Source organism: Rhipicephalus microplus, chromosome X (genome assembly GCF_043290135.1).
Source record: "Rhipicephalus microplus isolate Deutch F79 chromosome X, USDA_Rmic, whole genome shotgun sequence".
NCBI lineage: Eukaryota > Metazoa > Arthropoda > Arachnida > Ixodida > Ixodidae > Rhipicephalus > Rhipicephalus microplus.
The window spans coordinates 316,450,253-316,477,274 of NC_134710.1; the positions used below are offsets into that span (position 1 = coordinate 316,450,253).

Consider the following 27,022-nt stretch of genomic DNA (forward strand, 5'->3'; position numbering starts at 1 on the left):
GATTGCCTTATGGTAAAAATGCATTATCATGGTGACATTAGTTATTCACATCTTAGTAAATAGGTATGGAAGATGACAATGTTTAATAAAGCTAGAACTGATACCTGTGGCATAAAAAAAATATCATCCTGCAATCAAAATAATCCTCTGTCATAGAGCAATTTATTGCAGTCAAAATGCACTGAAGCTCGCCAATTTAGAAATAGAGCATATATGTGGACCTTTGACTATTCAATGTACTGAAATGTACGTGTTTTTCGGAGTTGAAATATCCCTTGAACAACACCTGTTCAGACAGGGACACATTCCAGATATGTGTGTTGGCCATGACTCTTGTGTTGAATATTTGGAGTGATGTGTCCCTATTATGTAGCAGCAGCGAGTGCTGTCAACAAGTGTTTTCTTATGAATAAGATGCAAGCATGCGGCACGATACACGAGGCGTGAGCATGCGCAGTGGGGATACGGACAATGCCAATGCACGAAGCGTCACATCATGCGACTAAGAAATGCTCCATATTTAAAACCTGGTTTCCAAACTCGAGAAGTTGCCCATAAGTGGATCATGAGAAAAACGCATTTTAAAGGCATAAGTGAAAGGTCGTCTATGCAGAAAATGTTTTTTAATGATTTCTTTCATCATGAGAGCTTGGCAATTATGGTTATTTTGAGCATATTGCTTTAGTGAACTCCTCATACGAAATGCAATGGCAAGCAGCCAGGCGACTATTTCCACGGGACTCTAATAAATTAGCTTTTTTAGGGGCCGTGTGTCTGTACATGCATGTCTCTCTTGCTACGTGATCACTTAGTTCTAAGACTCACTCAGCAGGTGCGGACGGACAGACAGACAGACAGCCAAATGAACTGACTGAGGATTCACAGTTTACTGATAAAACCCTCCGAAGCTTTGCCCTGCTCATCATCATTCACTCCATGGATATGCTGTAATTTTTGTTTAATTTTTAGTAGCCAGCTTGTGCTTTTTAAAAGCAATTTTAACCTACCTCAAGTTCAATTACAATTTTCACTTTTTTTATTGAGAAAGTAGAGAGAGAGGCTAAACTTGTGAAAGTAAATAAAAATTAAAATACGTTATTTTGAAAAAGACTTCCATTTTTCAACTCGCATCTCACCTTAACTGCCCTTATGCAAAATAAGCTTCGGAACACCGAGAGACACTTTATGGTGCAGAGGGCTAAACAGGAAATCACTGTGCACTGGTATAGCCAAGAAAAAATAGTGACAGTCCGTAAGCATGTTTTTCGTAAGTGCAGATAAAAAAGAAAAAAGAAAGTAGAAAATGTGGTTGTTTTATATCGAAATAATAACTACAACGGTGAGTTATGTTTGTCTTAGCAAAAATGGCAGCTGCCTTCTATACAAGCGTTTCAACTCTTTACCCACAGAGATACATGCAGTTGAGAGACAGCAAAGTGCATTCACAGAATGCACTCTGACCGCAACATACTCTTCTGCAAGCGGCAATCAGCTTGAATCATTTATGTTTGCTAGGCAGCACGTTAATTGAAATGTGCTTCCTGTAGGTACACCTAACTTTCCCACTTGACTCCGGCGTTACACTCATTACATAGTACAAAGGACCTGCTATGTCATGACACCATGCATTATTCAATGGGACAATACCAAGAGAAAACCAATTTTTCAAGTATTCAGAAACAACAGTTTTGCAACACCGAAAACACTACTTTTATTAATAGAGAACGCTTGGAAAGCAAGAGAATGCATGAAAAAAAAACGTTGGTAGGGTTGCCACCATAAAATTGCCGTGCCAAATGCCGTGACTTCGTAGATTTCTACAACGTATACTGGTTCATACATAGATTCTAAAGGTGACAATAAAGTACATTGTCCTCTGAATAGGCTGCAGAGTTACCATGCCAAGTTTCATGAAATTTCATTGAGTCAATGTTGGCAAAATGTGACGAATACACTAAAAGTCTGTGATGTCATGCGTAGCGATTTCAGTACATAATCCAAAAATAAAACTTTGACCTTGATTTTCCTACGTTGATAAACACATGCTTGTGAAATTAATGATCTTAAAGTTCTCAGAGTACAATCAATCAATCTAGGCCAATTAATAGCTTTACTTGGATGTCCTTTTGGCAAACAGACTCTAAATTCCTTGACAAATGTCTCAGCCCTTTTGGGGATCATCTCAAATGCAATAAAAAAATCGTACATACTTAATGCATTAATAAAAATATCTTACTACTAAAAACTTTCATGAAAAATAATTTTTCGGTTACGTGGAAGTTGGCTACAAAAAGTCATTAGAGTGTTGTTTGTTGCAAACTTTATTTAGGGACTATTGTTTCTTATTTCAACAAGAAAATTGGTTTACATATAAAGCAAAGGTATTTGCGAAAGCTCATCGACCTTCAATGACTTTACTGCAATTTTACTGCCTCGCATGTCCCGAAGAATTTCACTGGAATGTTTTATGTTAGCATTCTTTTTTGCAGTACTGCATTATGTATAAATATCAGAGTAACAGTTACTTATTTCACGGAAAGTATATTTTATGTTAAAAATCACTGAAATTTTTATATTTTACAAGAAGAAGCTATTTAAATAAGCATTCTGGTCTCGATTGAGACTCATTTTGCACAATGTGGTGCTCTAATCAAAAATGAGTGTTAATGTCAATTGAAATCAAATAAACAGTTCTTGTAATGAATGTTTTATGATTAAATGTCCAGTTCTTTTAAATAATGAACAGTTATTTGAGTATTGTACACTCGAATTATGTAATTCAAATTTTCTTTACATTAATGACCTTTATAATTATTCACAGATTTAATAAGAAGTCTGTAAATACCCTGCTGCAATTTTTCAAGACAGCAGTACTCACAAATAAAGGTGACATCAACCCGCGATCTTTGTACTTGAACTGACGAAGTAGACGAACTGCAATAATTGCACCTGAGATTTTCTATCACAACATATTGTATAGCAGAAATGTTCCAACTAAACAAAAGGCCCAGCAATATGTTCAGGATGAAAATTTCAGATAGAAATAATTAGTATTTAATTAGTCCCTGCATATGAAAAGCCCTTTATTGAGGTTTATTGAGGCTCAGCCATAGCTTTGCTGCTCCTAAGTACTGCCAAGCCCCATAAGCCTTTGAACAAGGACGTCTACATCAATTGCTTCTGGTGCTGGCGCGGCACTCTGCTCTTGGGTGGTTGAAGTCGGGACAGCCTGTTGGCCGAGGCCTGTACAGCCTCCAAATTACCGGTCGGGAGGGTGACCTCAGCACCACAGGGATGGCCGACCTGAGCCTTGTCCCAGGTGCCACGATGCTCGCTAGTCACGGCCTACAAATCAGAGTGAGGATCAATATTGCATGCTGGGCCCAACACAGCTCGCTTTACCTCATTGTTAACTGAAAAAAAAAAAAAAAAACATGAAAAATGACGAGGACATGGAAACATAGTACACATACAAGCACTTAAGTTTGTACTGTTTCTCTGTGTTCTTGTGCTTTTTGAAATGTTTTTTTCCCAGTTAACAGTGTGCCAACTCGCTCAAATCAAAATCCCACTTACCTCAGCTTGTACAGCCAGCAGAGGCTTCTTCTGTCAGGGGTTGGGTGGCCTGGGAAGCAGATGTATGTTTCGCCAGCTTTGGTGCTGTATGGACCAGGTCGTTCTACAGACTGTAAGTCGGCATTGTTGGAGATCGATGCGTCGCATTTGCGATCTAGATTGTAGCCAATGGTGGCTGTGGCCACATCTGCTGACTCAGCTGAGCCCAGCGCTTTGCCTAGGTCACAAACCGCAGTCATTATATTAAAGAGAAACTCTGCGCATCCAATGAAACACAGCCAGAGCAACACAGCGTGAGCATGCCTGGCATGCCCAACAATGCCCGCTCAGGACATCCTCACTCACCAATGTGGCTTAAAAATAAAATATCCGCATCTCCACGAAGTTACAGTGTCTAGATTATGACGAGGCTATGGTGGCTAGAATTACAAGGTGGCTAAGCTAGGCCCTAAGGTTCACTTGTCTACGTTGAAGTCGTTGACAAGTATAAAGGGTTTGTGCTTGTACGTTATAGTGCTTCATCACAATTGTCTGTTGTAAACCTTTTTTGTTTTATACATATACACACATATGTTTCGACTTTAGCACCTGTTTCAACACGACAGCACTAAAGAGCTCGTTTGCAGAAATTCCATAGTCGGCGTCCGTGTCGGGGACATTGGTTGTGAGCGAGAAATTATCATCTTTGCGTGACCGAAAAATCGAGAAAGATGCAAATAAAATAAATAATAAAAATGTCCAGGTCAAAGTGCGAATTCACGGGTCGTTTGCTTGGCAAGCGGGTCCTTTACTCTACAGCCATGCCTCTGCTTGTGACTGACTTGATTGATTGAAACATTTTGATTGACTGATTGAAACTTTATTAAAACCAGTGTAGTGCTGCCAGCACCATGTAATTTTTATATAAGAAACTACACCATGCAGCTTGCGCTGCCTAGGTTTTATAAACAAAAATAAAGAATGGTTGCACATCTACCCAATAGAGGGGGGGGGTCTCCTCCTGAGACATTTTCGGAACTTATTCGGACGTCGTTTTGAGCATAGGGAGCCGACGAGGGGAATGGCGGTACACTGCGCGAGTTGAATGTGTCTTGGCTAGCACCTTTCCTCTTGCATATACAGGCCGACACGAGTCGGGAACAGTGTCTTTGACTACCTCTCGCCATTCCCGACTGGGTGTTATGCCTAAACCACTGAACATACTCGATGCACATCTACGGGAGCAGTGGCCTAACGCAGCCCTAATCACCCACTCCTGTGGCTCCCTCACAATATGCATGCCTTATGCCGCCAAAGCAGTCATACCCCCTTCTTGGTGAAGACGCATGCCACCCTTTGCTAATTAAACCCTGTCGTTGGTGTTTTATTAACCTCCAGGACTTTTGAGTTCGCCAGCTTCACATTTCACACAAATCTGGAATTTACTCGCGACACAGGGATTGTTGTGAAATTTCGTGTTTGTAATCTTCTGACTGTGACTCGTAGAGGTGGGTGGATCTTGATGGCGGCCCGGGCATCGTATTTAGTAGCTAATTCTTCTCATTTTTTTGCCGACATGGATTTTTTGCTTGGTAGTTCTCCTCGTGGTCTCATTTTGGGTCAATGTTGCCGTCTGCTTCGAGCTGTCATCCCAAAATCGTTCCTTGCTTTGATGCTGCAACAGCTCGTTGATTAACTAGCTCGTGTTCTTGTATATTGGTGTGTCCAGGAATCCAATTAATTCATACCCTGACTGATCGTTCTTGAAGTTCGGCGATATAGTGCAGGATATGCCTGGCATACACTGGTATCTTTCTTCGAGTTTGGAGTGTTTGAATCACTTGCTGCGAATCTGTGAAGATGTGAATAGTTTTTGACAATAGTCCTGTTTGAGTGTAGGGCTAGAGCTTCCGAAAAAGCATACCTTTCAGCTGCTTCGGGCAGCAAGCAAGATTGCATAATAACGAATGAAAATGTTCCCCCTGTTCTCAGGTTAAAAAATGCCCCTTCGTTGGAACCTTCTAGAATGCATGAGGTATCCGTGTAGATTATTTTTTTTCGTCAGGGATACTTTTGAGGTACGCATTATATGAGCGTAGTAAGCCCTCCACTAATTGGCTGACTTGAGCATTGTGAGCTGTATAGTTAGCGTTACCGCCGCAGGAGGCTGCCACTTGCCCGCTCTGAAACTGAAAGTAATTACGCCGAGCATTCCAAGAAAGACTATAGCTGTTCCATGTTCGTATACAACCAATGAGCGAAGCTCCTTAGAAATTGGACGCAAACAACTATGCGCCTGCCACGCTTGGTGGCTGGAACGACCGGCGCTGCACGAGCCATCTGCCGCCGTGCCTGCGCTCCCGCTGCGCCGGCCGGGAGCGCGAACGTGTTGTTTTTCTCGGCGCGCTTGCCCGGCGCAGGGAGCTTCAGAAAGAAAAAAAAAAAAGTGTGTCATGACGTGTGCGTGGCATATCCTCGTTTTCCCTGTGTAACCCCTTCCTAGGGTGTCTAGAATTCTAGCCACCCTACCCTTCTTTCTCAGCTTCCAACACGCTTGTCAGAACGAGAGAAGGGGAGAGATGAAAATTAGAACGAGAGATAAAGAGTGGGACAAATATCCTTAACTCCGCTCGTGCTCTTCCGATACTAACATTTTTTTTTTTCGGCAGTAAGTTCGTGAAGACTACTTCTGCAATGCCATTTGATGGTTGTTCTTTAAATACAATAATTTAGCGCTTGAGGCAAAACCAAAACTGAAAATGCCGCTTTTTTGTTGTGCTTAAAAAGTTAAAATAAAAATGCTAGTATCAAAAATATAGTTAATGTCTTAAGTTTTTATAATTATCAAGTTCTGCTTGTTGGGTTTTTCTTAAAGTACTTCGACTCTCGGTAGTTTTGCATTGTCGGTCAATCCAATCCAGCGTTGCATCGCGAATGATCGGCTGCGTCAGTTTGAGTTGCTGTGCGTACCGTGATTTACAAAGATGAGTTTGGATCAATGCACTTAACGTAAAATTGGTATCACGTCCTAGAATCACCTTTACGATGCCACTAAGAAAGCTAAAGTTTAGTAGTAAAACTAGTCTAAGCAAACAGCGTTAGATATGTCGATGTGATCAGCATGGCTGTCAAGGAGGTCACGGAAACCCAATCAAGTAAGTTTATGTTGTGCAGCGTTTGCTCATGCGGTCGCTAGCGTGGTGAATTGTATTATCTTTAATTCTGTGAGTCTAGCGTTAGCGTGTTGTCATATTTTCGCACAAAGCATTGCAGCGTGGTCTTATCTTTAGGCTACGATAATTCTTATCCGACGGTAAGTGGGCGTTCTAGCGTTTGTTTTTGACCGTGCCGTGTTCTTCTCTGTTCGCCTATTTTAAAAATAATGAAATCAGAAATTCAACTCTTGGTGTATATACGGTGATTTATATTGTCTTACACGGTTGAACGTTGGATTAAAAACGCGGGGATTAGTTTGGCGCTCAGTTAGCTGTAATGCGGGATTCTCTCGCAGTTTCACTTCGCTGTGCAATCCTTCGCTGTTACTGTTCCTTCTATTGCGCTGTAAAGCAGTCGGAAATAAACGGAACTCATTTTAGCTTAGGCATAGTGGCCAGCATTTTAGATTTAACATTATTATGTAAAGACAGTCAATGAGTAAAAATGACTACTACCATCGTTACTGTCCATTTTAAACTTCAGCTTTGGACTCCCTCTTCAGCATCAATATTGTTGCGTGATCCGTGGGGTCTGAGTAATTTTTGTTGATTTATCGACTCCGATCGTTTAGTGATAAATCAGTGAGGGTTGGTGCAGCCTTACCGCCCAGATTTATTGCAGCTCCGTTTTTTTGTGTGTATAATTTTTGAAAATATAGTCTGTCCATTCTCTAGCTTTCTCCACGTGAAAAAAAAATATATATATATGACTTTGCTTAAGTAAGCAGTTGACCTCATTTCTTGAACATTATTAAAGCAATGTTTGATAAAGTGAGTTGCTAAGCACAGTATAGATAACCTTTCTGCAGATGTGTGTACTTGTTATTCATTTAGTTTTAAATCAGTAAAAACACTTTTATGAATATCACAAATCGCCGCTGTATTACTTTCATCATTATTTATATTCTCATTTTAACATTGTGTTATGTGGAAACATTTCTATAACGGAAAGATTGTGTTTTACTTCGTACCACTTTTTTGTTTTCTTGCTCCTATGTGCAGTAAAAGTATGCACATAAAACTGAGTATACTATTTTCAAGTAATTCATTCGTGAATTAATTTTAGATATATTTGTGAACATTGGTTTCCTGAGATCAGATTGCTTACCCATATTTTTTTCTGAAAGTTTCATCACGCAGGAGCCCACCGAATTTTTCGAGTTGGTGTTTGGAAATTGAAGCTGTTTTAAAAACTATAGTGTGGCTCGTATGGGTGGCAGGTGTTAGCTTGACTTCAGGGCGGGCGGCAACTGCCTTCTTTTGCACCCCCTGCTGACACCCATGAAATTGTTTTGTTCAGTCAAAGTATTCCAACTAATTCAAACTGGCGATTCACAGAAGTAGCATAACCAGTTTGGAACAATGACCAAAAAGTGATTCACGGCAAACGATGTTTACTCAAGCTAGCATGACTTACCTGTTGCCGCAACACAATGCCACACGATCAAGGCTACATAGGTCTGCTTGCTCAATTGTAGTCTCGTAAACAATGAAGAGTACCTTAGTAACCTGCGCTTCACCGATGACATTGCATTGCTGAGTAACTCAGGGAACGAATTGCAACTCATGATTAGGGAGTTAGACAAGCAGAGCAGAAAGGTGGGTCTTAAAAGTAATTTGCAGAAAATGAAAGTAATGTACAACAACTTCAGAAGAGAGCAGCGCTTTGAGATAGGTAATAGTGCACTTCAAGTTGTAAAAGACTATGTATACTTAGGCCAGGTAATATCTGCGGAGCCGAACCACACGATTGAAGTAACTAGAAGAATAAAGCCTGTTTCACATGCGAGCGAACGAGCGGCGGCGGTCGCGGCGATGAGCGGCGGGAAGACGCGCGGACGCACGTTCGTTTCACATGCGCCGCTGCTACCGCTGCTGTTGCGCGACGCCCTCCGCTCTAGCAGGCAGTGTTGTCCGCGAAAGGCGCCGGTCAACCGCTGTTTTCAGTGGTATCTGAAAGCCGTGCTCTCCTCCAAGTGTCCTTCATTTGACCCCGCTGTGCTACGAGGTTCATCATCAATAGCCGCTCGTCTTTTACGCGTCTGTACACTGATTGAACTAGTTTTAACATGTATCTTACAACAAATAAGCAACGTTTGCAGTTGCTTTTTGTTTTGTGCTGGCTTTTTCACGTATGATTCTTGTTGCGCGCTCATACAACTGATATAACTGACCATGGATAAGCAAAAAAAAAAAGAGTTTGCTTGTATAATTTTATTATACAGCTGTCCAGCTAGGTGAATGCTTAAGAACTGCGAGCGCTTTTTGCGCAGCACTTCCCATGTTTCTTCAATTCATTGCTTTTGCTTTCAGCGATTTAACATTGGGACACTGAACGAGGTTTCTGTCAGCCCAGTATACACAACCCGCAAAATTTATACCTAAATTTCTGTACCTGTTCGCTCGAGTCAAAATAAGAGTTTTTATAAAAACTCTAAGTAGTAAGCTTCGACAGTGTTTGTGGTCACCCTTTGGCTCATGCGAACACATCCTACATTGGGGTTTTCTGAATGGTCTACATATGTTCTGGCGCTCGAATTCGTATGCTTCCACCCTAGAGAGTAAGCCTCTTAGATTTTTCAATAATTCAGTAAAGCACTCCAGGATGAAGAGTTTCATCAACGGCAGGTAGCATAATATACGGGATACGCTCATTGTCCCGATTCTTTGACTGGTGTATATACACTTGTGCGCGGCGCAGGTAAGGGACTACGCAGCAATTCTTGCTTTAGCTTGCATTTGCGTCCATAAATGCTGCGGTGGTGAGCAGGAAAGCCGAAGTATCACATCATTTCACACAACACACCTTTGCCGCCGGGACATAGTGACATTCAATTGGTAGCATTCGACCATGTAATTTAGATGCATGTTTCTAGGCATGTGTTGCTACCCTGGTGCCTGAAATCAACAGCTGTTCTTCGTTATCTACGCAGTGTATGTTGTGCTCGCGACCGAACATCTATTTTCGCTTAGCCAGCCGCCCATTCCTGCACTGAATGTCACGAACAGCAGCTGGCCAGTGTGGCAGGACCTGTCGACAGCCTGCAAACTTGAGCGCTCTGCGGTGCAATTGCTCATTGCGAGAAAAGCGTCGCAGAGGACGCGGACAAGTCAGCCAGTGTATTAGTGAGAAATCGAGGTGTTGTTCAAGGGGAGAACAAAAATAAAGGCCTATGATGAGCACCTTATTTCCCCGAACCATAACAGGAAGCTTCACGCCCCTTCTTTGTTGAGTCAGATCACGAAATTCCTTTTCAGTGACCTGTGTGGAATGCTACTTCTCAAGTCCACTACCGTAGAAGCCGTCCTTGCTCTCTCATTCGTGTGAAGCCTCTCATCTATGCACCGCGACACAAAATGTCATCATTTGTTAAACCAGCAACAACGCTGCGACATAATAATGTTATTGAAATAAAAATGATGTTATAATAATGTTATTGAAATTAAAAAAGGCACCGCACGTGATTGTCACTACGGCGAAAGCATCGTCGAGAGCAACGAATGGAAAACAGCTGCACTTCGACTTCACCAGTGAACATGGCCAGTTCAAGCCGCGACGTTTACTTTATAAAACAATGCGAGTTCGGCAATTTCTTCCCAAAGAATGCTCTTCTTATGGTTCTTGCGGGAATCCTTCATCTTGACGTCCCAAAGAAGAGATCGTTTCAACACTTCTATCAGCGACTTGTTGAAAGCAGTGCGAAACATTTGTGAGCCGGGGAAAGGACGGATGTCGTCTGCTACTCAGTCGGAGCGAGTTGTTCTGTGGAACCAGTTCCTCGCAGCGCGCGCGTCAACTTCTCGACTCCACCCCCGTCATCACGTGTCAAACGACGTCACTGGTCGCTCTGCCGCTTGTGCCGCTAGCGAATTTTTCCAACTCGGGCGAATTTCACAAGGGCGCCCAGTCGCCGCGGTAAAAACCTGTTTTAGCCTTCCGCGGCGGCTGCCGCTCTGCTCTTGGAGCAAAATCGCTCGCATGTGAAACAGGCTTAAGAATGGTGTGGAGCACATTTGGCAAGCACTCTCAAATTATAACAGGTAGATTGCCACTATCCCTTAAGAGGAAGGTATATAACAACTGTATCTTGCCGGTACTTCACTATGGAGCAGAAACCTGGAGACTTGCAAAGAGGGTTCAGCTTAAATTGAGGACGACACAGTGAGCAATGGAAAGAAAAATGGTAGGAAACCTTAAGAGACAAGAAGAGAGCAGAGTGGATTAGGGAACAAATGGGGGTTAAGGATATCATAGTTGAAATCAAGAAGACGAAATGGACATGGACCAGACATGTAGCGCATAAACAGGATAACCGCTGGTCATTAAGGGTAACTAACTGGATTCCCAGAGAAGGCAAGCGGGTTAGGGGGAGACAGAAGGTTAGGTGGGCAGATGAGAGTAAGAAGTTTTGCGGGTATAAACTGGCAGCAGCAAGCACAGGACTGGGTTAACTGGTGGAACATGGGAGAGGCTTTTGTCCTGCAGTGGACGTAGGCAGGCTGATGATGATGATGATGAAACCATGCAGATGCACACTTAATTTATCCTGAATACTTAATTTCTCTATAAGCTCTGCAACCTTATTTATTGCTGATGAAAAATTGTGCCATGAATGACTGACCCAGAACAGTGACCTTTTATGAATCTGGCTAAATGAGGGCTCTTGAACAGTGCAATGTTTGTGCAGCAAATCATAGAGTAACTTTTGTGCACTCTTGAACTGATAACTTCAATTTTATGAAATAACTTTTGCATTTGATTTGTGCAACCACATGTTCAGACATCAAGCTTTGTTACTTGTGAACTTTTCTAGTATTGAATCTTATTTTTTATGTGGATAGAATGGGACGGCCCATTGTTAAAAGGAGAGGGGAAGCGGCAGCCCATCATCTTGCAACAAAGCGTCACCATGCTGGCCTATATGGACAAGGAGAACCGATCTGTAGCGCAGCAAGGTACGCAGCAGCAGAGTGGTTCGTTTCTAGACTCCTTCGTCACTGGCCACTCCAGGGACCTGCCAATCCTGATAGGAGCCGCTATGGGTGAGCCTTTCATTGTTGTTTTTTTTTGGTTTTCTTGAAAAGTGACAGGAGGAAACAAATTGATGCGAGAAAAGCAGGGAAATCAGTTGGAGGAGTTTTTACTCTGCACATACACACATGCTCAAAATGTTCCTGACCTCTCACAGCACATTTTGGTTTTGTCGAAGAGCCAAAGGTAACATATAATATTAAAAGAACCACATTATTAATACATGTGGAGCTGTTGTTTATTAAACACATAACTTCCTTCTCGCTCTGACCTCATTAAGTTGTGAAGGTTGCTGGCATGAACGGCATGGCATCTCTTAATCTGTTAATCTGTGGAGATTGTTATTGGTTGTACTTCAATGCATGGCACTGTTTATTGGGAAATGAGTGACGTGCTAGCTGTTTAAATGAATTTTTGTTATTTATTATAAGCATTCCGATGTATTCACTGGCTTTAAGGAGCAATTCTGTACCAATGCTTACTGAAATTGTTCTTCATGCTCGATGTTATCTTTTATTTTGCGTTGTACTTGTTGGTCAGTGCTCACGTCAATAAAACCTGTTTAACATGCAAGCAACAGTGCAGCAGCAGTCTTGCAGTACTGTAACACACTTTCACATGCACTGCTTTGATTTGACACCCGCTTATGCTAGAGGCCCATGCACTGTGCAATGTCAGTGCGCATTGAATAACACCAGAGCCTCACGCTATGCCCTATAATCATTTCAGGCCTCAAAATCGTATTGTGCTTTCGCACGCAAAACCCCAGATATTATTATGAGATGCACACTGTTACAATGCACAGTGTTCAATTCATTGCCCCACCCTCTGGATCCATGTATTCCCCTCATTTGTGACATGCTTCTCATGTCACTGCTCCTGGAAGCTCCTTCGTTGGCAGATGCGTGGCCACCAGCGAGTTTTCGCAACTCCTGCTTTCTCGGATGTAGTGTGGTGCGGCTGCTTGAAAAAAAATTGCTCTTGGTGATCGAGTCACAGCAGCCACATTGCTTGCTCTTGTAGCAAAATTGCTGTCACATAAAATGGGTTAAACATTTCATTTGGATTGCTTTTAGTTTATGCAATTTGTACCTTTTACATAAGGACTTGTTATTGTTAAGTAATGTGCACAATGGTATCTTGGCCTGGCATGTAGCTTAGTAGCTGTGTTGTGTTGCTACGCTTGAGGGTGCTTATTTGGTTCTCTGCCATGGCAGCTGCATTTCAATTTGGGTGAAATGCAAGAGCACGGAAAATAATAACAGGTGGCCATTTTGATAGGCGCACAAAGCTACTTTAGCATTTTTGCAGAGATCAGCATAAAAATTAGTTCTATGCCTCCAGGAATATGTTAATATGATGATATAGTAATAAAGTGTTTGATACTACCAGTAAAAGAAAGTATGGAAACAGGCTTTAAGGTATTGGGAGTGCACGGGTACTATTTGTTTTAACTGTAATATTCTTTAAGAATGCAAGCTGTGCTTCCGGTAAGCTTTATTTTGTTCATGACAAACACAACAGCATGCTTTATTATTCTGTGTTTTTGCTCTCATGTACAGCTGAAAGCTACAAATATGGGTAAGGCCTCTATATATGCTCACCGTGGCTAATGTATTTATCCACTGTGTACCAAGTTTATTTTCTCGTGCTGCTTATTTGACGACAGGTGCTGTGGGACTCATTGTGATCATCCTGGCTGTAGTCGTGGTCTGGCACTGCTGTTCAAGGAAAACCAGCAATGATAAAGCATATGGTAAGTGTATGAAAAAGCCAATCATTTGAGGAAAGCAATAATTTCTTTTGTGTTAATGCTGAAGTACTAAATTAAAATGAATTTTTCTTTCTTTTAGGGAAAAAGGTAAGCCCTATACCCACTGTGTATTTCAGGCAAAGTTTATATACAGAAGCAATCAAATGTCAGAGAACACGGCAGCGCGTGCCGTACAGCACTGCAGCGCCTTCTCAGGGCTACCAGAGATGCTCAAGAGCACTCAATGCGCAAGTGCATCCTTTTCTATCTTCCAGCCTGTGCTTTCGCTCTCTTCAACTAAGCACACACTGAAACGCCAGAAACATCTGAAGGTGTCGCTTTTGTAGTCGCTGCGGAAGCACCGAGCGATGATATCATGACAGGTAGAAAAGGATGCGCTTGCGCAGCGTGCCCTCGAGCTTCTCTGGTAGTCGTGAGAAAACCCAGCATTGCTGTTCGCCATACGCTTCCGTGGTCTCCAAAAGTTTGATCGCCATTGTACCTTTTTCTCCATAACCATGAGAGTTAAAAGTAAATTTTTTACTATTATTGTGATTGTAAGCCATTTTTCATTTCAATGAAGCAGATTCGGCGCTGAAAATTGGAATGCTAATTTTTTGTAAATTTTTACTTCAAGTACCTAATCATCACTCGGCATAGCTATTAGATGTCGTGTTGAAGAACAATTTGTCACACAGTGACAATTCTGCTTTAGCATATTGCCTAATAGGTTATCCAAATACTGGCCGAAATGTATCATTATAGATGCTGTGGTTGCCAAGATAAAGGAACATAAGTGCAAAAAAAGCATGTTTTGAGATAATCACACGTAAAGTTAAAAATGTGCATTATTTAAAAAGTTCAACAAGTTAACAACAAATTGACGAGCTCGTTTTATAGGCATCAGCCAAATACTCATCACCAATATAATTCTTTTTGTCTTCAAACATCTTGCCTGGCCAGCCTCTTTTGTCGCCTGCTATGCAGCTCTGGCAGCAAAGTACTGGCGACACAGGTCAAGGCTGCATAGGCCCTGCACTGTGCAGTGCCCTGATAAAATTGCAAATGAGTTTAGCACATTCACACGGGTTATATTGCTATCAAATAAAAGTGAGCATAGCATCAAGAGTGCATATTTTCAGTGTTTGGTGTCCGAGAAAAACTCTGTTTGAAATGAGCTCCCACAGGACAATTTAACGACTATTTAGGGCTTTTAGTTTTCTCATTGAGACATTTAGCAAGTCATTCTGGATGAGGCACAGTAGACTCTGAGTAAACGGAATCTTAAGGGACCGGGAAAATATCTTCTATTTAACAGGAGTTCAGTTTACTGAAAGATGAACATGGGTACAGTATACAAGCCCTTAATTAAGTATTGCAGAGGCAATAGTTCCGTTTAAGCAGTAGTTCTGTTTAACAGGTTTATGTTTACTGAGAGTCTACTGTAGTTCTGGATAACTTGACTTCACAGCTTCAATAACAGGTGCTGAAAGGTGTTCTTAATAATAAAATGATTCACCACTCAACTGGGTTTGGTTAAATTTACACCGAATTTCGGCGTCCCTCAGGCAAAGGCAATGGAATTGATTGGTACTGTTTGATCCCATGTAAAAATATGTGGCCCAGCGAGCTTTTCGCGTGTTCTCCAAGCTGGCCAAATTTCTTTTAATGGCTAAAGCATAATAGCTTTGCTGCTTACTAATGATGGTACTACTAAAACGTCCCTGGCAAGATACAGACTTCTCAACAGAAAACTTGATGCCTGTGCTTCCTTTCATTTTCGTATTTCTGGGCCCATTCTGTTCGAAATGTGCGAAACGCACTCCAGCTTGGAAACTGTAACCTCTCCATCTGGCTATGATGTTTGAACTGTAAGGACTTTCTTGCTACTTAAGAATGGGGGCATGGCAGGCCACCGCCAAAGTTTTAAAATATGTCATTTTTAGAGACGAAAAAAGAAAAACACTAAGTAATGAGTGAGTCTGGTTCAGAAAAGACTACAGATGTCAAATAATGCAAAAAGAAAAAAAGATCTTTTTAAATATATTTGCTTGCCCTGTCCCATTAAAGACCTTTTTCAAGCAATCCCACAATGCCCTGCGGGCACGCAGAGCACCATGGGAAAATTTGGTACGCCAAGAGAACTGGCCCGTTCTCCGCCCGCTTCTCGTTGCCATCGTGGGAGCACAAAACGGAAAAAAAAAAAAAAAAATGCTGCCGCTTGTTGAATAGCAACCGAACATGCACCTGCATGTATATCTATGCATGAAATGTGAATTGAATAACGCAGCCAGTGTAGGTATCACTGTATGGGTGTACGTAGAAGATAAGCGGCATGCGGGTTGTTGCGTACCGATACACGTGGTCGAAACATGCTATCGTGAGGAATGTGAGCTGGAACACTGAAAGTATAGTTATTCAACGATGAACTGCTCATAAAGTGCTATGCCTTTTAATACCATCGCAGTTTGATTGGGCTGTTAACACAAGACTGCAGAGAAGTGTTATAGCTATAGAATTTTGAAAATTTCTTTGGACAAGTCACATGCTTAAATAAGGAAAAGTAGCACATTCTAAACATGTTTAAAAACAAAGAGATGGAACTAGGATTCACGTGCGAGATACCTTGCTCTAATAATTTGCGGTTTCTTATAAGATGCGGTTTTTATCTGGCAGTATATTCCTCATTGAGTGAAACCACTAATGAATGTTGTGTTGGCACATTCAAATATTGTTCAATGAGAAATAATAATGTACTTATGCTCGGCAAAAAAAAAAACAAACTTGGGCACATTATATGAGCAGCAGTTTCCAGCTTCGAGAAGGTGCAGTGTCCTGCCTATATCATATTGCATTGGTTAAAAAACTTGGGCACATAACATAAGCAGTAGTTTGCAGCTGCAAGAAGGTGCGATGTCTTGTCTATTTCATATTGCATTGTTTTGTGAACAGCTCATTTGCACTACGAACAAAGATTAATTCGGATGACCTTCACCCACAAAGAAACTAGGAATGTTGCAGTTATTTCATGCATACGTTCTGCACAGTCTGAAAGTAATTCGGTAAGCGATACGAGGTGAGGGTTGTATTTTCCCAGGGTTTGTACAGGTCCTTGAAATCCTTGAAAACCCTTGAATTTGAAAAATCCATATTCAAGGCCCTTGAAAGTCCTGGAATTTCTTGGCATCTTTGAAAATCCTTGAATTTCCTGAGCAGTACACCCTCACATCGACATCGCGACCTCTTAAATGTGGTACATCGATGTGTCAACCTGTCAAACTCCCCATTTCTGAAGCAGTAATGCAGTGTGGGTGCACATGATCTCACTTTGCAAAAGAGCTTGTGAAAGAAAAGTTTGTTTGTGGTGAGGGTGAAGCAGTGAATGTGATAGCAAGAAATTAGAATGTCACACGAAGAAGGGCAAGCAACCCCATGTATGCAACGCATCGCTCAATCATAAAAGACGCACGAAAAAAAAGTGCACAGGACGAGTGCTGGTGAGCGACTGTCAAAGCTCGACACTGGAACCGTGCTGTTTAAACAGACCAAGAAGGGTGTTAGAAAAGAACACACATGGATCCACAGGATGAGTGTAAATCAACCACTGTCACAGTTGTTACTTCTTGATTGTTGAGCAACGTGCTGCGAGTGTCAGCTGTGCACAAGCTGACACTCTTGATGGGGTGGTGCCATCAAATTTCAAGGCTATAGCCAGCACTGTGTGGGTTTAAGAATATATATTAAGTCACTTCCCAAGTGTATATAAATGCTCATTCTCCTAATTGAGGCCCATCACGAGTGCGTCCAACACTGACGTAGCTCTACAGGAAGGGCAACGAAAGTTCTTTGACGTCACACCAAATCTTTAGTCAGGTGAGTGACCTCCGGACTTCCACCCCGTACATACCCGCAAAGCATTGCGGCTGCTGCAGATAGCGGCGAGTTTGTTTTGCTGGTGCTTGTGTGCCACATGTGTGCGAGAGCTGACAATACTGAGCATGACGCGTGAAAAGCTTTGTGCTCATGTGACTAAGTCAGCTACACTGCTACGTGCCCAACTTGGTTCCCACAAATAGGAACTCAGAATTGTCCATATAAAAAAGACGACAAATTATATAGCGAGAATCTTGGTCCGTGTATCGTGCTTATTGGAGCTATAATTAAAGCTTGCAGCAAAGAGCACGCAAGCCACAACTATTGTGGCGTGACCCGTTTAAGGCCTGACTACACACGTGCGTTGAAGCCCATCAGCTCGCAACTTTCAGACATGGCATTGTCCCTCTCCCTATGGGGAGTGTGGGAGAGGTTGCGAGAAGTTATCAAGACTATGCTGTTTTTTTATACTTATGATATCCATATATTTATTGTAAGTGCTAGAATTGGTCATTTTAAGCTTATTATACCATTACCATAAGCTTATTAACCGCACCATAAGCTTATTAACATTTCTTATAGAGCACAAAAGGTCTAAAGGGTCTGCAGCGGGCAGAGAAAAGTACTATGAGAGGCATTTCAATTGTTCTTTCAATTGTTAGACAAGAGCTGGTAACCGAATTCTTGTGTTCACATATATACATCGGTCAGACTAGTTGATGTATGAACACGTGCCTCACAGAGCATCAAAACTAATTGAATGAAGCCATCTCATCTCACCTTGCATTTTCAGTCATTCGAATGCAATTTCATCATTGAAGGCCTGGTAATCTTACACAGTCACCCTAAGCAGACTACGCGAGAAATCTCGAAAACATATCGTAAAAAACACTGCACCCTCTTTAAGCCAATTAACCTTCGCTATCGCTATAACACGAGAAACTTAATTTTATTATTAACCAACTGTAAACACGCACCTCAGTTGTTAGTCTTTTTGTACATCTTTGTGATATGTGCGATGCATCCCAATTTTCTTATATATGTTTAACGCGTGCGATAACCACTGAGTCGTGAGTGAGCATGTCCGGTGCTCATATTTCTTTTCTGGGCGTACTTTTTTCTTTTTACCCTGTTGGCTTTATTCCAAACTGCAGTTACAGTGCCAAGGGAAGTTGGTAGATGCATATGCTGCAGCAGCGTGCAGTGCTCTAGTCAATGTATCATATTTTAATGAATTGCGCTTATTTCTAAAGCACTTTTCAAATATCCCAGAATCGCACAATTTGCTCATAGACTGTCAAAAACATTGATTTTTAATGCATCCATGAATTTATGGATAGTGCTGGCACCTTTTAGGCAATGAAGTTGTACTGTTTCTTTATTTATGCTGAAGGCAGACTGACGCCAAAGGATAATGATAATTGACTGACGCTTCTTGGCTGGGGACAAGTGCGAATTGTAGGCAGGCTATCGCATCTAAACACTGCACTTTGTTTGTGAGTCATGCAGTAATATATCACACCTTGCCGAGTTCACTTCATTTGAGAAGCGCTGATACGGCTCAAACGGAAAGTTGAAGCGTGAGGCCTGCGCGCTCGTTGCGGCAGCTGCTGCGGCGTACCCACTTTTCCCATAAGCGCTTGCGCACTCGTTGGCGGCGCTAGTGGGCTTAAAAAAAGGTCTATTCGCAACTTTCAGTGACTATGGGGGGTGCCACAAGAAAACCAAAATGGCTGTCGATGCAGTGATCCTCTGCATGCACAAAGCCTTCGTCACAGGTGTTGTCACTGCGTGTTTGCCGCTCCTTTCAGCTTGGGTAATTTTCCGTGGCATTGAAATTCCCATGAAGGAAGCAGCTCGTGCAAGAGTGCATAAAGTGTGGGACATGCAGTGTGATCTTTCACCGGATTCAACGTCCAACGCACTCATGTAGCAGCCAAGTTCGGTGTCATTCCATTACACTGCATTGCCGATCGGGCACCTAGCATGCGTCAAACTTTGCAGGTTTTTTTTTCCCTTCGCTCGGTTTGGCGGGTGATCGCGATATCGACAACGGTAAACAGCACAGGAGACAGGACGTAGAGCCGCTTGGTGCTACCAGTTGTTGCTTTACCACTCGGATCATTTTGGCCGAGGATGCCGGTTTCATTTACCGCTTTCATGCGAAAGAAGATGGCTTACAATTGTTTCATTATGCAAACTAATGCTTAAGCCAATAAACTGGTGCTCCAGTATGTCACTTATTCAAAACAGTGCCGGCTTACAAGCTACGAGCGAGATCAGGAACCATGATGCTTAGGCATTTCGCAGGTAAATATGCGACACTGCAGGCCATCTCGCCCAATCGGCTTACTTTGCTTCGATCTTCATATCGATGTTATGGAGAAAACTGCTTGTGTACGTCGACGCAGGCATAAGACTATAAATATCAATCATGTTGCTGAAGTTTGAGCGCCCTGACAGGCTTGCCCTCGATCACGAATGGCGGTGGCGTCTGTCCAACATGCTTCTCACATGTGTCAGTTGCGGCGGCGGCAAGCTGTCAAGTGTCTTTCACTTGCAAAAGCATAGATGTATTGAGGGTGTTATTGTGACCCTCCCCCTCCTTCCCAAAAAATAAGGCACTCGCCTGTTGTTTCAGAATTACCCACCATGGTAACAAAGCACACTAAGTGCAGTGCTGCTGAGTTCGGTGGCACGGGCTTGATTGCTGGCCACGGCGGTGGAATTTCGATAGGGCTAAATGAAAAGGAACAGCTACATGCTAAAATTTAAGAGCACATTGAAGAACCCCAAGTGGTCAAAATTAATCCCGAAGTCATTACTACAGCATCTCATCACTCATCATATCGTGGTTTTTGTAAATAAAATCTAAGCAATTCTTTTGCCTCCCTGAAGTCAGCCGACCTCAAGTTCACGCTGGTAACCACATTGTTATTGTGACAAGTTTCAAGATGTGCAGTTCGATAGCCCATGGCTTTTTCTGTCACCAGCCGAAAACAAAACCAATCACCCTTATGATGCCTTTCACTGTGTGGTTTGAGCATTGCAGCCCGTAGCAAACGTGATTGCTCTTGTATCATTTGCCCATTATTGAAGCTGAAAGGTTCTACAACCTTGCACCAACAAGATCTATTGTACTTCAGTTCCCGCACGCGCAAGAAGTTGTGCGATAGAACGACGACATAGCACGGCTGGTATGTTGTCGTCAGGCAAGTTTTCGTTCTATCACTGCATCACGACCTTCACCAGTTGCTGTATGGTGACACCACTGTAGCTGAAAGTAAACTCTAGATAGTACATCACGAGATGTAGAAACTTTTTCAGCCAAATGTTTTGCAGGCTTCCCCGGCCATTATGTTGTGTAATCTTTATGGCGAAAAATCCAGACTGTGTCTATTTTTGGTCATCATAGCCTGTTGTTGACAAAAGGGTAGCCGCTGCCATAGTTCAATCAGTAGTTCATATGAATGTCACGAGTTCTGCTGGTGGGTATTTAACTTTTTTGGCTTGAATTCACTGTTCTATAAACGGAAAATATTGATTTGATGCATGCAGCTGTTGAATAATTATTCTACAGAATAGAATTGCATGTCGTATGCAGAAACATATGGACATATTTTACCTCTCCGTGTGTAATCTAAAAGAATTGAGCACGAATAAATGTGTTTGAAGCGGTGGTGGGTGTGCTACTACAGTGTTTCCATTCTACTGCAATACTTAAGGGCTGCCACATCTATGCCACAAATGAAACTACTTCGATGCTGCCTTGAGTTGTGGTGTCAAAGATTGTGCTTGGCTCTTGTTTCTTTTGATTGTGGCTTGGCTGTCGCTGCTGAAAAAAAAGGATTGAAGTAAGTCAGGGATAGCTTCTTGCAACTTAGTGGTATCTCGAAACAAGCAGCTATATAGATGGTATACTGTCTGGGAATCCACAAAGTCAGAAATGGTTGAAATGCTTAGAAAAAATTCTGTGTGTTCGACTGCAACTGTCGTCAAAAGACAATAGTCTTCCGTCTGGTGAGAGGGAATAAAACGTTTTTGTCTCGCACAAGAAAATCTGTAAATGGGATTCTGGAGGCGCTGCATGAGACATGTGCGCCATCCAACGATAATCTCGGAAAACCAAAGGCAAGCATGCAGCGCGCTCGCACAATCTTGGAGGCCATATTTTGTAGATTTCAAGGTAGGTGGCAGGACGGTATCGTCTTAGCAAAGGGTAGGAAAGTCACTCGTTTGTGCATAGCATCACATTGTCAGCACAGCATTATAAAGGCTACAGTTCTTAGAATTACTTACGAGTGCCTTTTCTAGTATAAAGAAACACACTGCAGAACATTGATGTTTTCATATTGTGCCTCAGATATGCGCAATAATTGCTTTTCGATTGACAATTGCCCATATGTGAATGCAGAAACCAAAGCAATATTGGTGGGCACTGTGGATTTGGCCGTACTTGAGCTGTTTCGCTTGACAGACAAATAGAAAAACAGATAGACAGACCAAAATTTTTGCGTTGAAGTACCCTAAGAAATACTATCGTCTTAAAAAGAATTGATTCCACAAGGAAGCTTCAATATCCATTAAAAGGCCCACCAGCATGACCAAAATTATTTAATTTGCTTGAGCTGAGCAGTGTATTAAATTATGCCCAAGTTGGAGAAATTGATTTAAGATAATCAAACATTGGGCATTTTGTTAGGTATTCTATATTTATAAAAATAGCATGACCAAGAAAGACGATTTAAAAATAGTCGTCTTGTCATCTGTAAAACTTTGTTATTTGGACTGTTTTTACAAAGTTAGTTTATTGGGAGTCTCTAGAAGTCGACCGTAATGTACTCGAAAGGGATGCGGCTTTTGTGGCATTACATTTGAATAGTGCTTCCGTCATGTTCAATGGCTTGATCAGTTTGTTGCCTGTTTTCTAATGCTTACGAGATATATTAGTAATGTATTTAGTGAGCACATACATGCTTTTCTAGTGAGGTCTAACTGCTGTTCCTAACGGTCTGAGATGAAACGCACATGTCTATCGTTCGCTGCTTTATTGCATTAAAGGGGCCCTGAAACACTTTTTGAGTAACCATGAAATTAATTCACTGGAAAAGCGTATTGCCTGAAAAAGTCAATGCTGCAATAATTTCAAGAATCTGTCCAGTACGAGCGGGGTTACAAAGATTTGTCATACGCTACGATTGCATTCTCTCTTCTCTCGTCCCAACGAAAGCGCTGGAAGCTAAGCAGGAAAGGATGGGAGGGGCTAACAAAAAAACATCACGTGCACCTCCTGACCTTGAGCACTTTTTCCTTTTTTTTTCTTCGAATGCGCAAGTTTTTCAGTGTGATCGCGCTCGCACCTGTGGACAAGCAGCGGCCTCCCGCGGCGATCTCTGCAAGGACCGAGCGCGCCATGTTCAAATCAGCCAATGGCTGATACGTCCGGAACATGTAGGCTTACTACGAGTAATTTTTGGGCTTATTCCATGATTTGTCCAGAGAAGAGAAAGCAATTTTCAGCTGACTGATAATTTATTGTGAATTCCATGCCGCATGCTGCGCTATAATATTTGGCTCGCGTGTTATCGGGAGCCTCTACTACCGATCGGCAGCGTTTTCTGACCATGCTCAAAAAGTGTTGCAGGGCCCCTTTAAAAGACCCCCGTCACCAACATTGGCAACTCCTAATGTTTTTGCTGTTTGTTTTCCCTGCATACTTGGGCTCTTCTGACCAACTTTTGGTGCCAATTGTCGCCTTTAAAATATATTTATTTGGTTTTAAAGTAAGTGTGAATGCTCACCTGAGCTGTCAGCACATCAGTTGTCAGCACATTGCGACGAGGGTAGGGGTCCTTCTGTGGTGCTAAGTGAGCAAAGCAAGTATTGCCAATGTCATTAACAAGTTTTTGGGGCGGACACAATACCAAAAGTGGTGCCAGACAGGTGCGAATGTTCTTTGCCCCCCCCCTCCCACCCCCCTGCTCTGTTGTCAGCCTGCTCTCTAGGTGGTTCTGGCTGCCCACACCAGTAGCATTTTAAGTTCTCTAGCAAAAAATTCTTTTTTTTTCTTATGGTGAGCACTGTGGACAGCCTAGTCCAAGCTTGTCAGGCAGGGATGTTATGTGCCGTTGCAGTGTAGACAGAAATTTTAATGAAAATGTGTACCTGGGGCGGCGCAGCCTAGCTTTTATCGTAGTATCCATGTTGTCTCTTTCTTTCGCACACGCGTGACCCTGATTCAATGATAGTGCTCTCAATGTCACCAAAGCTTGAGCACACACAATGTTATGGAGCTCCATAGTGTATAGAGCTCCATAGTTTTTTATCTTATGATTTTAATGAGAATATTGAAGTGATGCCAAGATTATTCACAATTAACTAGGCTAACATTAACTGTATAATATGTTAGAGCATTAACAATTTAATTTTACCTTTATCGGTAACAAAGCTCCTAATTATAGCTCGAAAGTTACAAAGAAAAAAACTTTACTGTCAAGGATATTTAAATGCTCTTACTTCTTTTGTTTCAGTTGTGGAGAACCTGAGCCGCAGCAGCAGTGTATCAAGACCACCACCTGCAAGTATGGTACAGAGGTGAGAACGGCTATTAAATACGTGAATAGAGGATTCATGTTCATGTAGTAATCAACGGCAGTGTCTGAATTGCTGTTAACATTTACAATTCACTCAATTACTTTCTTGCAAAGATAGCAAGTATGAAAGGTACATCAAATGTTTTATAGCCATTTTGGCTCACTGAGTATAAGTTTGAGTTCGCTTGGTGCTTATAGGAAACATTTGGAGATCAGATCTGTTTTGTCTTCAATTTTGTGGCATGTAGTTTGCTAAGGTGCAAACCATATCACATTGTTAAGGGATATCAGTTCACAGCATGCTTTTCATCTGTCAGTGTCCACTGGTGCATGGAGTTTCCATGGAGCATTATGTTGACTGTAGTTGTTAATGTCCATATAAATATTCGTGTGAAAAAGATGTGCGAATGGTTGCCAGAGCATGATCAAGCTTGCTTTATTTTGTATTAGTAAAATGAGAGAATATTTTCCTGTGGTTGTGTGTATACATTTGTGTATACATTTGTGTATACATTTGTGTATACATTTGTGTATACATTTGGCTGTGTGTGTATACATGCCAAACTGGTTCATCAAATCGATGCACAAACACATTATGACTCTGTAGATGTTCTGAAATTAAAGGAGTACCAACAGGATTTTGAGGCACCTAAAATGGGACATTTTTCGTTTCCATGAAATGCACTGTCAACGCTTTCTACACAGTGCAGCCAGACAACACTTATAACATATTTTACTTTGATCTTTGAGTTTTTATCTTCCAGCATCCATAAGCCAACTTCACCTCAATGGACATTGTAATGACGAGCCAACACAGTTTATTGATTTTGCGATGTCAACATTCTGCTTGAAGCCTAAATTAAAGGGCCAGTAAACGGGCCTTGAAATTTTTTTTTTACACCCTGCAAACAAGCTCGCCAACTCGCTCAGTAGACCGGGGCGATCACATCTTCCGATTATTACAGCGCTGCGTGCTGCACAGACTCTTCATTTCGAAAAACAATCCCGTGACTGTTTCCTTCGCCCGACCACTCCTCCTCTTACATGCACAGTAACGAAAGCTTTCCCATGGGTAACCTTATGTACCATTGAGCTTGTCGATTGGTCCTTTTCCCTATGAAACGGTGCCTTGGCCTTACGGTGGTTCAGTTTCGGCCCCGCAGCCCGCATGTTCATTTTTTCTCAGGCTGCCTGGCCACTGCGGTTTTGTAGAGCCCGAGACTACAGGAGAAGCGGTATTGACAGAACTAAAGCCTTCGAGATAAAGAGCCGTCTTGCTACTTTATTGCTAGGTGAGGGGTGCTCCTCAAACTATGTTTTCTCCTTGCGCCGTGTGCTCACGTCTGGGATTCCCTGCTTGGTCGTTGGCTGTGGGCTGCTGTCATATCGCTGACGTCATGTCACGTTGCTTAAGTGGCGGAATCGTGACGATTGGCTGCACCTTTTTTCCTCCCTATGGCAGAGAAGGGTGGCAAGGCAGCGCAAAAATTTTAAACCTGCTGAAATGAATGTTCTAGCCCCTCTAACTTCCTTATTATTGTACGCGTTCTCAAAATTTTTTCAGCAGCATGTTCACATTGCAAAAGTGTTCACATTTCTCTTCGTAAGAATTTTCGGACCTTCGGGTTGTTTACTGGCTCTTTTTAGAAATTTCTGTCGTAGTCACTGGACAAGAATTCACTCATCATTTCTTATGTGATTCACGTTCGACTGACAGCAAATGACAGAGCTGGTGCTAGACATGATAATAATGATAACTAACAGACTGGTGCTAGTATTTCGCGAATTGCAGTCTTTTCGTAACGTCAGACTTGGCTTGACATGTTACTGCGAAGCTGCCATCTCAATACCGAAACAGAAAGTGTTTCTCTTAAGGTAGTGGTATTAAAGAAATATACATTACATTCCTAAGCACAATGACATTGTTTTATAGGTTCATGATATTTGTGTTTTCATTTCGAGCAACAAGTTTAAGATATAGAATTTCGTGTCTGTACTCCTTTAAGGCTATGGTATACATTTCAGGCCAATCACATCATGAACTTGCTTGCACATTGACAATACCATGTTGCTATAAAACACTCTTGAAACATGTTATCTTGTCATTTACCCTTGCTCAGAATTCCATCATCATCATCAGCAACAATGATAGTATACTTTGTGCAAAGTGCAATGTCATGTCAATGGCAAATACTACAGGAAGCATGCTAAAAGTCATCAATTTAGAAATTCCTTCACTGCGATTTTTTCTGTAACTTGTTTAATTCTGCTTTACCGAGTTTTCTTCTGTATTAGCTGCAGCCCTCCTCTAACTCTAAGCAAGTTTACAAAGAAAAAGTTTACAGTCATGTCTTACCTGTAAAAGATGTATTTATTTTAAACGGAAACTGAATGCAACTATTAAGTCTACATTGATTGTTGAAACAGCAGTTCAGAAACCTCGTAGTGTTACTTTTGTGCCAAGGAAACGCTTATTATGAAATAAAATCACGTTTTAGTGGCCCACTTCAGGTTAGCTTCAAATTATTCGCCTCTAGCAGAACGTTGTCCAGCTTTACTGCACGGCTGTTGACGATGGTAGAAGCAGAACGAAAGCAGCGGGGGCCATAGCAGCAACAACAGCCATTGAACAATGTTCTGTCATTGGCTCCGAGATGGCAGATGTGTTTTGATTCAACTGGGCCCCTCTATATGGCATGACCTGTCCAGTTTAACCAGGCGAAAATTGAACTCTTGAACCACTCTCGCCATTCTCCATAGGAACGTCTGTTGGTTCTTTTTTTCCACGAATCAAATAGAAATGAACAAGCAGCATTTTATTACGTCTCTTGATGTACAAAACATTCTTTCAGTGCAGCTAGTTTGATTACTAGTGATTAATTATAGGCGGTACCTATGACGTAATCGGGATCATTTTGCTAATGTCCTATCGTAGCGCATGTGTTCTCGTGCATTTACCTTAATTTATCGGTAAAAAGGGCACTGCTATTGATAATATTGC

General features: G+C 41.9%; 1 protein-coding gene across 1 annotated transcript in view; it reads left to right on the forward strand.

Annotated features, from left to right (window-relative positions):
* Window positions 1-6,526: 6,526 nt before the first annotated feature.
* LOC119161305 (uncharacterized) overlaps window positions 6,527-27,022 on the forward strand; it is a 35,863-nt gene continuing 15,367 nt past the window's right edge. The window contains exons 1-4 of the mRNA XM_037413706.2: window positions 6,527-6,710; window positions 11,613-11,813; window positions 13,472-13,558; window positions 23,959-24,022. Of these exons, the coding sequence (XP_037269603.1) occupies window positions 6,677-6,710; window positions 11,613-11,813; window positions 13,472-13,558; window positions 23,959-24,022 (386 nt within the window). The 5' untranslated portion in view covers window positions 6,527-6,676. The remainder of the gene's footprint in view (window positions 6,711-11,612; window positions 11,814-13,471; window positions 13,559-23,958; window positions 24,023-27,022) is intronic.